The following is a 16,351-nucleotide window of genomic DNA, read 5'->3' on the forward strand; positions in this document are numbered from 1 at the left end:
TTTTTTTTTTTTTTTTTTTTTTTTTTTTCATTTCTTTTATCGTTGTGTTGTAAGAGAAAAGCAGCAGCAACAGCAGCAGCAGCAGCAGCAGCAGTAGTAGCAGCCGTGCCTTGAAGCTCTGGAAATAAGGGACGAACCAAATGTTTCGCGAATTGTAATCCCGTTGAAGGGTTAAAAGGATGCGCAGACTCGCGACCTCGTTTCCTTCGTACACGAAGAAGTTTTGTCGCTGTCGTCGTCGTCGTCTTAGTTCTCGTCATTTTCGTCATTCATTGTCGTCATCGTTGTCGGATAAGCTAAGTTAAAGCATTATTCAAGAAACAGCATGAAGTAAAAAAAAAAAAAAAAAAAGCATTTCTCGTAGGATTTTCGCGCAAAGGATAAAACAAGGACGAATAATAGTGGCCCCTCGTGTATTATAAGCGAATTTTCTCAGCTGAACATAAATTAAATGGTAAAAGGGAAAGGGAAAGGGATAAGAGAGAAAGAATAAAAGCATTAGATAGAAAAACGTGGAAAAGATGGATAAAAAAAGAAAAAGAAAGTAACGATTAGAAATGAAAATGCAGATTGAAAAAACAAGGTTTACCTCGAACAATGGTTGTAACCGGCCATTGGGAAGACTCGAGCCTCTTACAACACCACATTGTTACAACTTCTTTTATTTAACGGAGACACGAATAAAGGTGTGACTTCTTCGTGTCCTTTTCTTTTTTTTTTTTTTTTTCTTTCTTTCCTCTTAACTATAATTCTCAACGACGATGAGGAGGGATGACAACGACGAGGATGACAATTACGACCGGCTAAGTAGACGAGGACGAAGAAACAACGACGAAGACGAAGACGAAGACGTGGATGACGAAGAGACAACGACGATTAAGGTAGAAACAGACGTGTAGGATAAAAGAAAGAGAGAGGAGGGATTATATTATGTCGTCCCTCTCGCGAGGAGGACCTTAAACCAACAACGTACGGATGATAAAACTAGGATTAAAGGTAACGAACAAACAAAATTGACAAAATAGTTAGAATAAGTTAATAGTTATATAAAAGAAAAGAAAAAACTATAATAATAATAATAATGATAAACGATGGAAGGCCCCCCAATAGTAAAAGTTCTCTATCCTCGCGCGTGAATACGGCTCCGAATTGGTCGAAAGAGGGAGCACCACAGCACAGTGAACTTTCCTCCTCGTCTCGTCTCGTTTCGTTTCGTTTCGTTTAGTTTCGTCTCGTCTCGTTTCGTCGCGTCGCGACGAACTCACGGCGCCGGCAAATGGCGTCGTCGTCGTCGTCGTCGTCCTCGTCGTCGTCGTCGTCGGCAACACCAGCTTCGGTTCTCTGTGGTCGATAGACCACGCACGCTCTCCAACCATTGCTGCTGCTTTACCCCGCACTGCTACACCACCACCACCACCACCTCCAACCACCACCACTTCCTCCTTTTAAACCTTATATAGTTTCCATGGGGAACCAAAAGATGGGGTGGTGTTACCTCATCTATATTATATACCTTTTAAACTATTTTTTATTTTTTATATTTGTATATATGTAATTATTAGTATTATAGTGTAGGAGGAGTTTGGGTGGTTTATATATATCACCTAATATATTTTCTTTCTATATATGTTTTGTTGAAATATCATAATTATATATGGTTATATAGAATATATATATATATAATTATAAATATTATAATATAGGAGGAGGTTGTGGGTGGTATATATATATATCACCTAATATATTTTCTTTTCTCTACATGTTTAGTTAAAATATCATAGTTATATATAATTATTATATAGTTCTATAGAATATATATGATTATTAGTAATATAGTATAAGAAAAGAGGTTGTAGTTGATGGTATATATATATGATGATATATATACCACCCAAACCTCATCCTATTTCCTTTCTATCTAATCGGGAATCGACCACTTTCTCCTCCTCATTCTCTCTGTATGTCTCTCTTTCATTTTTCTTTCTTCTTCTTCTTCTTCGTCGTCGTCGTCTCGTCACACCCATCCGGTACGAGGATCGCTCTCTAATTTGCCCTGCAAATCGACCTCCTTCTTTCCCACCTCCTCCTCCTCCTCCTCCCTTCCTCCCTCCCTCCCAACCACCCTTTCTCTCGATCGATCGATATTCGAAACGTTTCACAAACGGATCAAAAAATTATCGATGATATTAACTCTTCTTGTTCCAGATAATTAATCGATATATTAGAATGAAATTTGTGTGTATGTATGTGTTTGTCGTGAGGATTTATTCGAATAAATATAATTATTTTTTACGCGTATATAAATCTCTATTAATCCGGTATAATAGAGAATTATCGATAATATAAATGTAAAATAAATAAATAAGTCAAATGTTAAATGAAAAATTTTGAAAATTTCTATACTTCCAGAGAGAAATATGCGAGGAGTTTGTCATCGTGGATAAAAATACGATGAAGCAAGGTGAACGCACCCGCGTCCTTTGAGAGAGTCCTTTCATATTCGTTTCTAACCACACTCTGACTATATATATACATATGTATGTATGTATGTATATATGTATGCACGTATGTACAAGCATTATTCTCCTTCATTCCTACGGTTATCGATTGCACCAAGTTTAAACGCATAAAAGACAACTATTGTTTTCACAATATCTCCGATAACTTCTCTCTCTCTCTCTTTCTTTCTATCATTTTCTATCTTTTTCTATCTTTCTCCTATACTTTCATCGAAAGTTTATAGAAATTCCACGCCGATCGTGCAGGAAATTAAATCCTTAGATTATACGCTTTACTAAGGACACCGTATGCACGATCACGAGGTAAAAGGAAAAAAGGAAAAAAAAAATGTAAAAAAACATTAATATGATCAACGTATAACAAAATTGATCGGGACTTTTACTTTTTACCTTAATTGCGTTTTCAATAATATACCTTTTGCTGCGTAATATCTTCTCCTTTTTATATACATATATTTTGTTGTTGTTATTATTATTATTATTATTTATTCATCTCATAATAAATTCTCGATCCATTATCGAACACGTCATGACATCATCTAAATTGAAAGATATAAAGTAGAAAAGAAAAAAGAAATAGAAACTTTTTAATAAATCTCGTAGAACGCGTTCCATCATTCAAACGCACAAATGTTTAAATGGTAAAATGATGAGAGAGAGAAAAAAAAAGAAAAAAGAAAAAGAAGAGTAGAGGTGTACGCTAAAGTAACGAAAGAAAGTTCCATTTTTTAGCTTTGGAAAGTTTGTCAAAAGAAATTCAACTGGACGTATTGGTGGTGTTGTGTGTGTCTTAGGCTACGAGAGGAGAGTGTTTCACGAATTCACAAATTCTAAAATGAAGAGACAACACACATAGAGAAAGAGAGAAAAAGAGAAAGAGATGAGAATCTAAATATAGAGAGAAGAAGAAGAAGAAGAAGAAGAAGCGCATAGTTTCGCGAAGGAATTTCCAAGACTCCTCGAAGGCAACAGCAGCAGCAGAAGCAAAAGCAGAAGCGCAACCATGGTTAAAAACACGCACACGGTGTAAAAGCAAGCAAGCACCGCATATATGGTAAAATAAGTAACTTGTTGTTGTTGTCGGGCCCAATCCTCACGCGCATATTTTTCTCGGCCTGCTACCAAACACGCGCGTTGGAAGAAAAATTCCCGATATGCGGAAGGAAGAATATGCAACATAACGAAGAACAACAAGGCAAATTAACGCACTGGCGAGTTCGCGTTAATTCTTCGAACGCGTCACGGATCGATCGCATAAGAGCGAACACCACACTAACACAAATAATGCACATACATGCATACATACAGATACAAGACAGACACGAGAAGTTTTTTTTCTGTTCCTTATACTCTAGCCATATTACTCGATACGAACATTATCGAGTTTATTATCGCACGTTTATCGCCAGACTACCATCAGGATAATAACAAACGAATATTAACTACTTCCCTTCTCTACCAGGAATAAAACAACGAAAGGATTCATCATTATCGTCATTATCGTCATCGTCGTACTCTATCTATGGATCGATACTATATACTCTCCCAAGGTATAGGATAAAATTTAGAATATTTGTATTATTTTATTTTTTGGTTAAGGGATTTTATCGATGTCCTTTATTCCATATCGCAAATTTCTTTAAAATAACTATTAAATCTCTTTTTTTCACACTTTCCTATATATATATATGTGTTATATTTTCTATATGTAGAAATAGTTTGAAAAAGTATTAGATAAATATCATCGATTTGTGCAAGTCAACAACGTTCTTATTAATAATCAAAATAAAATAACATTGAAATAGAATTGGATTAATAAATTTTAAATGGAGATAAAAAAGAAGATAATCGATTTGATCGATATCGATTTAGATTAAAGGTAAAAAGAAAAAAAAAAGTAAGAAAGAGGGCAACCGATCGGTTAGACGAAAATCATTCGAACAATTTCTACGCTCTCGCCATAAATTATCATTAATGGTAAAAAAAAAACCCCGTGAGAAATGGCGAATGGGGTTTTTTCTTGTTTCTTGTTTTTTTTTTTTTTTTTATTTCTTTTCTCGATACAACCGATAATCGATATACACACGTATGTATACATACATACATACATAAATACGTGATACAGTTCCACAAAGTTATTACTCATCGAACCGTATCCGACACTCGCTTCCGCGGAATTTCTCACCCTGCCAGAAAATCGAGATAATGACGAACGATAAGAGAAGAATTGATCCGACAAGCGCCGTTATTAATGAGCACGATGTTAACCATGTTCTACTCTCTTATACCATACTTACTTATTAAACATACGCTATTATTCATAAGTCGAACACAACAGTGTTAGGTCCCTAGCGTGTTATACTTTTAAACAATATTAAACAAAACAAAAAGTCGGATAAAGAAAAGTAATTATAATTATTAATAAGCATTACCGCTTAACAGATCATTAGGATCTAGACACAAAAATTCATTACAAATTAGCCGAGAGGATAAGAGAGAGAGAGAGATAAAAAAACCAAATGTTAATTATTTCTAGGCTTCATTTTAGAAAACAAAAAAAAAGAGAGAGAGAAGAAAGTAAGATAAAAAAACCTCTTAGAATTGTCATAAATCATACATTTGTGTTCCTACTATCCGTTAATCTTCCTAATGATATATATATATATACTGCATTGTACCGTATACATATATATATATATATATATATATACATATACATAGATAACGTGTGTACTAATAAACTCCCCATCTAGTAGAGACACTACTAGAGCGTAATAATCGTTTTCGTGGTCGCGTACCAAGAGCAAAGAGAATAGGAAATTTTTTGCGCACGCGCACCTTGAAAGGCCTCATAGCATGTTTTACAGGAGGTTCGGTAACGTTCCGGAGTGAACCTAAAGCAAAAGAAGGAACTCTCGTTGAAAGCAGAAGCAGCAGAAGCAAAAGCAGAAGCAGAAGCAGCACCAATGGTCGACACGCAGCCAACTTAGCTATTTTCGCACGAGGCCTTTTCAGGACGCAGCCGACTGCATTCCTTTCGGCGTCCGCGAAACGATGTTGCTATTCGAAAATCTTACTTTTTTTTTTTTTATATTCCTTTTTCTCCCATTAAATTCCCTCTTTCTCTCTCTCTCTCTTTCGAGAAGAAGATCGCAAGAGAAAATCGAAGAAAATTTAATCCAATCGTAATCGAGGTACTACAGAATAACTGACAACAAGGGTTTAAAAAATCTTATATACTTTGAAGATGACCAATTTTGACGAATTATGGACAACGTAAGTTAATAAATTAAAATACAATTATATGGGAATACAATTGTAGATATATATATATATATATATAAACGTAATATAAATCTATATAAATTTGTATAGAGTTTAAAAAAAAAGTGTAGTAAGATAAAGGTCATTATTTCTTGACGACAATGAGAATAGAGCTTAAATACCAATTGGAATAGCTGATAACGTTTTTGAATGGTACGCCCAAGCTCGAATCATTCGGACTCGTTTTTCGCTTTGTCGGTTGTGTTAGACTTTCCTCCTACATTCGTTCGAGTCAATTAGTATCTTCGTACAAAACGATACATATCTATATGCCTGTTGCGTAATCAAACCGAATGAAATAAGTTAGTAACTCTTAACGACATTTTACATGAACGATAAAACGGCGTATATGATGATAGTAATTTATCGATAATAAACGCGAATAATGCATACCGCGAAAATAGGGTTAAGGAGGGATGGAGGGGAAAGAGGAGAGGGAGAAAGAACACAAATTAAATTAAAGCAAATGACGCCTACCTAGATTGAGTTTTCCGTGTTCGGCAAACATAGCAATCGCCATTGTGATTAGAACAATATTCCATCCAAGGTCGAGTGGTTAACTCCGTTTCACATGAGATATCCTTTTATATTTCCTACGCGTATGAAAGAATTATTCGACGAATTTTTTTACACGAGACAATTCGTAAGATATCTTTATACATTCGAAATAGGGGGGTCGGGGTCGGGGTCGGGGGGAGAGTAAAAAAAAAGAGGAAATTACAAAATAGCTCGAATATTTGTAAGAAGTGAATAAACACCACGTATATATTTATAAAGTATATATAAATGATGAATCACCCCCGTTGGATTAACGTTATTAAAGTGCACGCGGAACGATCTGTTACGTCAAAATTTAATATCCCAAAGAGAACGAGAAAGCAAAGGAAAGAGAGAAAAATGGAACATGAATTGTCCGTCATTTCAGTTTTCCCGGTATAATGTAATATTAAAAACGCATACCAAGACTATAAAACGTTCAAAATGAATGAATGAATGAATCAGAATATCTTTGATCTCTGTGTGTCGATTGATTAAAAATAATTTTGATGAGTTCCGATTTAAAAATGCATCTAATCTCTATCTATCCCATCGCCCCCATTTTATTTTTCTTAATTAAATTCGACAAAAATCCAGTTAAAAATTTGTCTCGCTTTGCGACCCTGTTTTTTCTTTTCTTTTTTTTTTTTTGTTACATTTCTCGTTATTACCAAGATAACGACAGGTTTTTCTTAGCGTGACTCTTATATCCTTAATAAGAGTTACTAAGTAAAATTCCTCAATTTTCCGGTTACCAGTTATAGTTTTGCAAAAATTTGCATTCGTTTTCGCATAATTGCCTGTTAACGTGTTCCAACGTGACACACGCTAACGCTTCCATACTTGACTTTCGTGATCGAATCATTTATACAAATATATATAACACGTACAACGGAGATCAATCAAGATAAATACAAATAAATCGGCATGCGTTGTTTTTTTTTCTTCTTTTTTATTCAATTCCAATTGGCAGAACAAAAATTAAAATAGAAAATAAATGTAAATCAACGTCGCGCGAGCCGCGTATTTATCATACGCGTAAAAAAAAAAACAGAAAAAAAAAAAACTTGACCATATAACATAAATTTACACACTTTCATTCTCTCGTTTCCTCACTTTCTCATATTTTTTGAAACAATTTATTTCGCATAATAAAATTTTCCGAATCTTTCCCCCCAGTTTCCCCCCCTTTCGAACGAATTATTTCCTCGGACAACGATATGCGGTGTATTTTATTTACGTACAACAAAAATAATCACCCTTCAAGGCACGTTTCCTAGGCGATGAACGAAAAGGAGTTGAACCAAAAAAAAAAAAAAAAACGAAAAGAAAAGTAAAATGATAAAATGTAACCGATAAGGGTGAAGAGAAGAAAGAGACAAGAAAAAAAGGGGGAAAAATAAAAAAGCAAGATAAAGAAGAACGTTCGACACACTTTAAAAATGCCCGCGTCCTTGACTTTCCCGTAGAAAAGGCGCGACTGAGTTGATCGTGTGGTTCCAGGGAAATCGTGCGACACCCGAAGCCGCTTCTTGCGTTCTACGTCTGCGTCGAACGGATGAGGAGAGGAAACACATAGCGCCTTTACGATGAATCAGACCTCCACCACCCCACCCCACCCCACCCCACCTGTTCCTCCTTCGCCCCACCCCCTTCACCACCTTACCGCCATCCTTCTCTTCGTTTTCCTCTTTCAACCCCTCTTCTTGCACTCTTATATTATATCCCCCAACAGCAGACGCAGTCGCGTACTTTCTTTCATTGCAAATACGAGAGCCTTATTATATCGGTGCATTGCTGCAGTGATGTCATCTGGTTGTCCTAGTCCTACTGATATTAGTTACAAAGAAATTCTACAAAGTAGACCACTAATTGATTCCGCGAGTGATAGGTAGATTACACATGACGCCCCGAGTGTGCTAGATATTCAATGTTTTAATTATGATAATTGAAACTGACCGATAACGTAAGTGTAAAGATTAAAGAAATGATTTAATAGCTTATATATATAGGAATTATCATCATTGTCGATTGTATAGGATGTATTCATGAAATATCTATTAAATTTAATATATATTTATGATTGTAGTGGAGATCAAATTAAGATTCGTATAAACGTAGGTTCCGTAAACGATTTGTTTTTTTTTTTGAGTTATATAGTAGGTCACTGATTTTTTTGTCCCCCCCTTCACCTGTTTTCTTGATCTCGAAGGTATAACAAAGCGGTGCTGTACTGAATCAAAGGCAATTTATAAGTGTCTAAATCTAGAGATAATATGTTGGAAGATTAAATGAGTATAATATTTTTGATAATAATTATAATACAGGGTGATTAAGTTTAATACGTTTCTGTTTAAAAATTAAAATTACTGATATATATATATAGAGAAAATAATTTCAAGTATTTAGTGTGTTACATTAAAGGAACGAATTTATACAACATTTTTTTATATAAAATTATATCCAAAGTCACAAATTTAGACTTACAAAGAATTGGAGTACAGCATTGTTTTATCTCTTAGACCAAAAATAAATGAGAAAATCTTTAACTGACTGTGACTTGAAAACAAAGCGATTCTAGACCCAGATTTAAATGAACTTCTTTTCATTATCTTTATTATAGTAATGTATCAGTAAAATTTAACAGAAACACCTCCTAGAACATTCTGAATATTCATATATAAAAAATATAATAAATGCGTAAAAAAAAGTTCATAATTACATGAACAAAATTACACTTAAATTATATTAACATCGTGTTCGTATTTTTATAACGAGTATAGTAAGAGTTGGCAAGCTTGTTGAAAGAAATAATTTCTGAATGATAAAATGTAGAAACGTAGATCTTATTCTAAACTACACGTAAGAGATCAAAGGTCTACTTGGACGACCTTTAAGATCTCAAGATTAAAAACCTTTAGATCTAAATGTACTTGACTATTCGAAATAACTCGCATTAATATTTTGACGGTCGCACGTTTTATACAAGGATTCTCATTTACTATAGGGGACCCACTTCTTTCTTGCAGATAGAAAAATGTTAATAATAAATATTTCAAATAATTTCCTAAGATGTTAGATAATGACGAATGCCTTGCAGTAAGAATTAACACGTATGTGAAATTGACTAGTAAATGTTAAAAAAAAAAAAAAAAAAGTCACATCAACTTGACATCAGCTGATAACCGTTGACGAGTCAACTCATGTGTACGTGACCAACGACTTGTGTTTAGCATAAATTTTTAAGATAATCACATGCGATATCCTATTTATGAAAAAGAAAAACAAAATAGAACAAAAACAGAAAAATAAAAAAGGTTGGTTAATAATGAATCTTGTCATTTTTACATTTAACGTGTGCAATTTTTTCACAAGCAAATAAAGCAGGAGCAACAACGAATTATAAACGATTTCTAGGTCAGTGTTCCAACTATTGTTAGGTGCGTATGGTAGAAAAAATAAAGAGAGAGAGAGAGAGAGAGAGAGAGAGAATGATCTCCCGCACCGGAACCGAGCATTTAGGGTTCGACGAAACGATCGTGCGCATAATCTGGTTCGATCTAAAAAAAAAAAAAAAAAACTTTCCTAATGCTATTTTATCGAGTCCAATGTTTCGAATTAAGAAATTAAATCATTTACGTTCAGTCAAAGTTCACTAACGGCATTTTCATTTTTTCTTTTTTTATGAGAAAATAACTTTCGAATTTACTAGTCATTACTCCACATATAAAGCATCATTAATGGTAACGCGTGTAAAAAAAAAAGTATTAACAAATAAGATACTTTTCCCAAGCCTCATTTCCCCCGCCCCCCCCCCCAATTAAAAATTTATTTGACGTGATATATAATCAAATTAATATAAATGTTAATTAATGAATTTTGACTAAAAAATAAAACGAAATCTTTTCGTAGATAGAATGAGATGAAACGACGATGACAAGCTACAACGAAAAAAAAAACTTATGTAACGATGTTATAATAATTAGCACATGTGCATAAAAGAAGAACGTATATTACGTATAGCGCGATACGGGCCTATGGTATAATTGATAGAAGCATCGTGCCGGCTTATATTGACCCCACTCCCACGCGAGTTCACATTGTGTTGCAAACGAAAACAAAAATATTCAGGAGATAAACATATACCCGTGGTGACTTATAAAAGATGCACGAATCACGGTACATTGTCGTGTTATGTTGCAAGACGAAGGTAAAGTGGGTAAAAATGTCTAAAAAAAAAAAAAAAACAAAGAGAGAGAGAGAGAGAGAGAGAAAAACAAAACGTCTGGTAAAAAAGAAAAAAAAGTATTCCCTAGGTTTTTGTATAAGGTGTGTTGTAAAATTTATCTGCAACATTATAGCACGAAATTATGTAGAATTTTTATTCGTTCGATTGTGAAAATCTATAACAACACGAGAATATAAAAGAGATTTGTGATTTAATGATCCAAAGTAGAATAATAATAATAATAATAATAATAGGAGGGGGGGATCGATAAAACAAAGGACGTCGTATGAAAATCGTAAAATATTAGAAATATCGGAACACTATGATCGTTCCTCGAGTCACGCAAATGATGGGTGCGCCATTGGGTGTTACATGGAATTTGTTAGGATCGTTCGATATAACAGTTATATGAACAATTTTTTTTTTTTTTTTTTCGTTTAAAGAGGAACAACGTGTAGAAAGTATTCGCACATAACTAGATCGAATCGCAAGTGACACGAGAGAACAAGAACAAGAGAAAGAAAGAAGGAAATAAAGAAATGAAGAGAGAAAAATAGATATAAAAAAAAAAAAAAAAAAAACCGGCATGGAATCGAAACGCATTCTGCGAACTATAAATAAGACTCGAGGACCGATAGACCAATGCGTTTGGAGGAAGAAACGTCGGCAGCATTCGAGACGTGTGTTTAAGAGTCCGATCTTAATAGTCTCGAAGAAAACGTTAACCGTATATATATATATATATATAATACAAGTGCAAGAGTTAAATAGTCGTATAAATTGTACTTAGAATTTAGGTTAATAAGTAAGTATATGTACGCTTATACATATATACGTGTATATAAATGTAGAAATACGATTAAGAATGGGAACGAAAGAGTTTAATTTTCTTCTCGCTTTAAAAGATGCACTCGTTCGTTCGGTGCATCGCATGTTGCGGTTCGATCTAATTCCTGGTAGTAGTAGTAGTAGTAGTAATAGCAGTAGCAGCAGCAGCAACAGTAGCAGTAGCAATAGCAGTAGTAGGCACCAGGCACCACCAGCAGAGTAAGTTAGCAGCAACAGCAGCATTAGATGCACGCTGTCGTTGAAAGTAGCGCGTTAACGAATCCTAGCTAGCTAGCGGATGCAACACACCGAGATGCGCCGTATGTCTCTTAAAGAGAAATTATGTAGATCATCCATATAGATTATATAGATGTATCTTGAACTGATGGGAAATTCGCGTGGATGGAGAATAACGGTAAACGGTAATACTTTCTTTGGGTCTATGTTCGAGAATTGCAAGGCCGTAGACGCACGACCTTAACGACACGCGACGTGCACGTCGCGCTTCGAATGAACACGGAGTGGGGTCGAGAAAATAGAATAGGACGATAGGGGAAGGAGAGGAAAAAAAAGTAAAAAAGAAAGAGAGAGAGAGAGAGAGAGAGAGAGAGAGAGAGAGAGAAAGAAACGGACGAGTCGACTGCATCTACGTGTGTCCGTCGTGGTCATCGTTGTTTCTTCGTCGTGTCATTGTCGTTAACGCGCGCAACAACGACACGAAGAGGAGGATGGATATCACGGCGTGCTTTCGGCCTGTCAAAAAGTTACACCTCCCTCCCCCGACCCTACCATTTCTAATCCATTCTCGACATCGTCCTCGTTGTCGTCATCAACGAAAAGCCTACGAAAACGACACCAACGACAACGACAGCGGTGACGGTGACGACGACGACGACGACGACGACGATGTTGCACCGACGGTCACGCCTTCAACGGTGTATCGCTGATCGACGTTCGTACGGAAAAAAACTCGGAAATAAGAAGGAAAAAAAAAAAAAGAAAAAACTCGAAATGAAAAGAACTAAACTAACAACGTTCGAAGATTCATTTGTATTTTCATTATCACGCACGCAATTTGTGGTGAATATCTTTTCTCGATCTGACCGTTATCTATCTATTTCGACAGGCACTCTCCGGCGAGCTGCACGACCTGCAGATGGCGTGGATCCTTTCGTAGCTTTCGCATAATCCATCGCAAACGGGAAAACAACCATGCGAGCCTTGTCGATCGTACGCGCCGCCTTTTCTCGTCATCGCGTTTAATGACAAAGATTTAGCCTTATAAGTACCTCGTTTGTCGATGAGCTCCGAAATCTCCTCCTTGTTGTCGGCCATCTTAGCACCAGTCACTGGTCACAATGCACGCTGGGTAAAAACAAACGAGCAGCACTGAGAGGCGCGTCGACGGTAGCGCCTCTATCTGCTGTTACTTGCATTCGTGAATTTCGATTGTGACGCCTCAAACGGCACTACTTGTTACTACTGGTGACGTCATCGTTACCCTTTCTCTCCATTCCTCTCTCTCGCTCTATCTCTTCCATCTCTCATCCCCCCACCCCACCACCAATACGTGAGAATGAAACTTATACTCGAAGCGCAATCTTCTCCTCATTATTAAAACAAATTTGAATGATGAATTATTGTCATTCGAACGATCGTCAACAACATAAAGAAATCGACGATTTACCTGCACACGTGTATTTTTGATTACGTCGATTTTATTACCGTTATAAATCTAAAACCTGTTATCTCACATAAAATATTTTTAAAACATGCTCCTACTTTATTTCTCATTGAGTTTGTTATATTTCAATAAATTCATGACGAAAATAATATTTTTTAAATTTATATCAAATATTTAAATTAATTTCATGAATCATGATGTATATCCTATATTATTAATATTTTTTGTTTATTTTCGTACAAGGTCATTTGATTAAATTTAATAAAGATTCGACTGAAATGCGTCACTCAGAGAACCAAATTTCTATTAGTACCCGATTAGGGAGCATGTTATATAAGCATTGATACACACCACGTTGCTCAGTAGTTTTCCAGCCTCCCATCACTCCAACTACTACATATCATTAATGTCCACCACGTAGGCTGTATATCCGATAACATTCCGTTAGTTTCGTTCGTAGTGAACGGTGTTCCTTTGAGTGTTTCCAACGCTTACGAGTAATAAAAACGTACAACATGAATTTTCACGACGTGGTTATCGTATCTGCTGTCAGAACTCCTATTGGTATTGTTTCATTGTTCTTAATTGTACATTTTATTTTAATATAAAAAAGATATTACTTACTCTAAGACAATTATTTCATTTTTTAATTCAATATTTTCTGTTCAACGTGAGTTGAATTTATAAAACGTATTCTTAATATTTTGTATATGTTCTATTTTAAAGGATCCTTTTGTGGAAACTTATCCTCATTAAAGGCATCAGACCTAGGAAGTATTGTTATTAAAGAATGTCTTGCAAAAGTAAATGTAGATCCATCCGATGTGTCCGAAGTCATTTTGGGACAGGTAATATTTCTTACGAATATATATATTTTAGTTGAATTATTTTATATTATAGTATTATATTTTATAGACATTAACAGCAGGCCAAGGACAAAATCCAGCTAGGCAGGCAGCTATTAAAGCAGACTTTCCAATACGTGTTCCTGCTTATCAACTTAATATGTTATGCGGTTCTGGACTAAAGTGAGTATTATTATACAAGTCTTTTTTGTGAATAACCTATTGTATTTTAATATGGCTCTATTTATAGACGTAAAGTCATCTTACTTATTCTTTATTTATTCTCATATTTAACTCAAAAAAATTCTTTTTTATCTATTCATACTATTTAAATATTTCATTCGATGATTATTTTTATCAGGGCAGTTACAAATGGTTATCTATCTTTAAAAAGTGGAGAAAGTAATATTGTTGTAGCTGGTGGTCAAGAAAATATGAGTTTAGCACAACACTCAATTTATCTTAGAAATAGTATCAAACTTGGAGATGGTAATTTGATTGATACATTATTACATGATGGATTGACTGATGCATTTACTTCTGCTCATATGGGAGTAACAGGTAAATCTAAAATATCAAAATAAAAATTGATCTATGAAAATCTCTATATATACGAGACATGTAATCTTAAATAAAAATCATATTTCTAATGATTTTCAAAAATAGCTGAAAATATTGCGAAGGATCTCGGAATAACTCGAGAAGAACAAGATCATTATGCAACTTTATCCCAACAAAAAACAGCTACTGCCATTTCAGCAGGATACTTTGATAAAGAAATTGTTCCTGTACCAGTAGTAAATAGAAATGAAACTACTCTTATATCTAAAGATGAATTTCCTAAACCTGCAACTACTTTTGACGATCTTTCTAAATTGAAACCTATTTTTGTTAAGGTATTAAAAGTATATCTTATAATACCAAATACAAATACAAATAGAAAAGAAAAAAGAAAGATATATGTTGTAATCATTTTTAGACTAATGGAACTGTTACTCCTGGTAATGCATCTGGTATAAATGACGGTGCAGCAGCAGTACTTATTATGACAAAAGAAGAAGCAATCAAAAGAGGCTTAAAACCTTTAGCTCAAATTGTTGGAATAGCTGAAAGCGGAGTAGAACCACGTGTCATGGGTCTTGGTCCAGTACCAGCGATTGAATTACTTGTGAGTTTCATTACTGTAAATCATATATTTTTTATAAAAAGAAATAATTTATTTTTACCTAACGCGAATTTTATTTTATTCCTATATTTCAGTTACAAAAAATTAAGTGGAGTAAAGATGAGGTAGATCTTTATGAATTGAATGAAGCATTTGCTGCACAAGCACTGGGATGTATTAAGCAACTTGATATAGATCCTAGTAAAGTTAATGTTAATGGCGGTGCTATTGCTTTAGGTCATCCTATTGGATGTTCTGGTGTGTATCACAAACTATAATAATGAATAGAATAATGAAAGTACTCATTATACTATATTGTAAATTTATTTTTTTGCAGGAGCTAGAGTTTTAGTAACTTTGATTCATGCATTAGAACAAACAGGAGGAAAAAAAGGTATTGCATCATTGTGTATTGGCGGAGGAATGGGCATTGCCATAGCTATAGAAAGAAAATAACAGTTTATATTGATTATTTCTATTATTCACTATTATGAAAATTTTTAATTTTATATTACGCGAATTTTTTAAGGTGTATGGGAAAAAGAGAACTTTAAATATTACTATTACTATTTATCTATTAAAATTAAAATATAAATATATAGTTGAATAATTATTCATCAACTATGAACTTACAATATTTAAATAACGAAGATAGCTGTGGACTGTGATGACTGATATGACAAAAATCATATGCATGCACTTGTGGTAGTCAAAATTATTTATAATATATATCAAATGTGCTGAATATAATTCAAAAAATGTTGGCTGAAATCTCTAGTGTACAATATACTATCTTAATTATACAATATTTGATCTTAGGAAAAACATTTGAGAACGAGTTGCAAACACTTACAAATATTGCATTATTATATAAAATATAATTATGGAAAAGCGTAATAACAGTTAATAAGGCACAGCTTTGTCTATAAATAACTAAATGAAGACTTCTCACTATTTTTCTACTTATTATCCAAACTAATATTGCTGAGCTGATGGTTCTTCCAATCTAATGAACTATTTCAGAGTGCCTTCTTTTAGACAGATTTAATATAAACTTTATTACTTTTTTATATGTATTAAAAGTATGTAAATATGTTGGAAAAGAAGTATTGCCTATTTCTGTGTTAACATACTTGTTATTAATAACAAACTAAATATTATTATCCATATATATAAAGACGTTCGTTCAATAAATCAAATATCTATATATATCAATGAAAC

At 34.2% G+C, this 16,351-nt stretch overlaps 2 protein-coding genes across 7 annotated transcripts in view; one reads left to right on the forward strand and one right to left on the reverse strand.

Annotated features, from left to right (window-relative positions):
• Positions 1-12,827, reverse strand: part of LOC106787102 (MAP7 domain-containing protein 2) — a 114,600-nt gene extending 101,773 nt beyond the window's left edge. For 2 of the 6 annotated variants that reach the window (XM_014749177.1, XM_014749172.1), the window contains exon 1: positions 12,726-12,827. In XM_014749177.1, coding sequence (XP_014604663.1) covers positions 12,726-12,771 — 46 coding nt within the window. In that variant the 5' untranslated portion in view covers positions 12,772-12,827. Of the gene's footprint in view, positions 1-589; positions 674-6,320; positions 6,437-7,624; positions 7,874-12,725 lie in introns of those variants that run through there. The other 4 variants (XM_014749174.1, XM_014749173.1, XM_014749178.1 and 1 more) reach the window with 4 other exon arrangements.
• Positions 12,828-13,381: 554 nt separating this feature from the next.
• LOC106787107 (acetyl-CoA acetyltransferase, cytosolic) lies at positions 13,382-16,345 on the forward strand. The gene is made up of 8 exons (XM_014749184.1): positions 13,382-13,684; positions 13,847-13,968; positions 14,036-14,148; positions 14,327-14,526; positions 14,632-14,861; positions 14,945-15,133; positions 15,226-15,388; positions 15,468-16,345. Exons 1-8 carry the CDS (start codon positions 13,636-13,638, stop codon positions 15,584-15,586), a joined length of 1,185 nt encoding a protein of 394 aa, XP_014604670.1. The 5' UTR covers positions 13,382-13,635; the 3' UTR covers positions 15,587-16,345.
• Positions 16,346-16,351: the final 6 nt, after the last annotated feature.

This window comes from Polistes canadensis, unplaced genomic scaffold (assembly GCF_001313835.1).
Source record: "Polistes canadensis isolate GaletaPanama2010 unplaced genomic scaffold, ASM131383v1 scaffold_92, whole genome shotgun sequence".
NCBI classification, from domain to species: Eukaryota; Metazoa; Arthropoda; class Insecta; order Hymenoptera; family Vespidae; genus Polistes; species Polistes canadensis.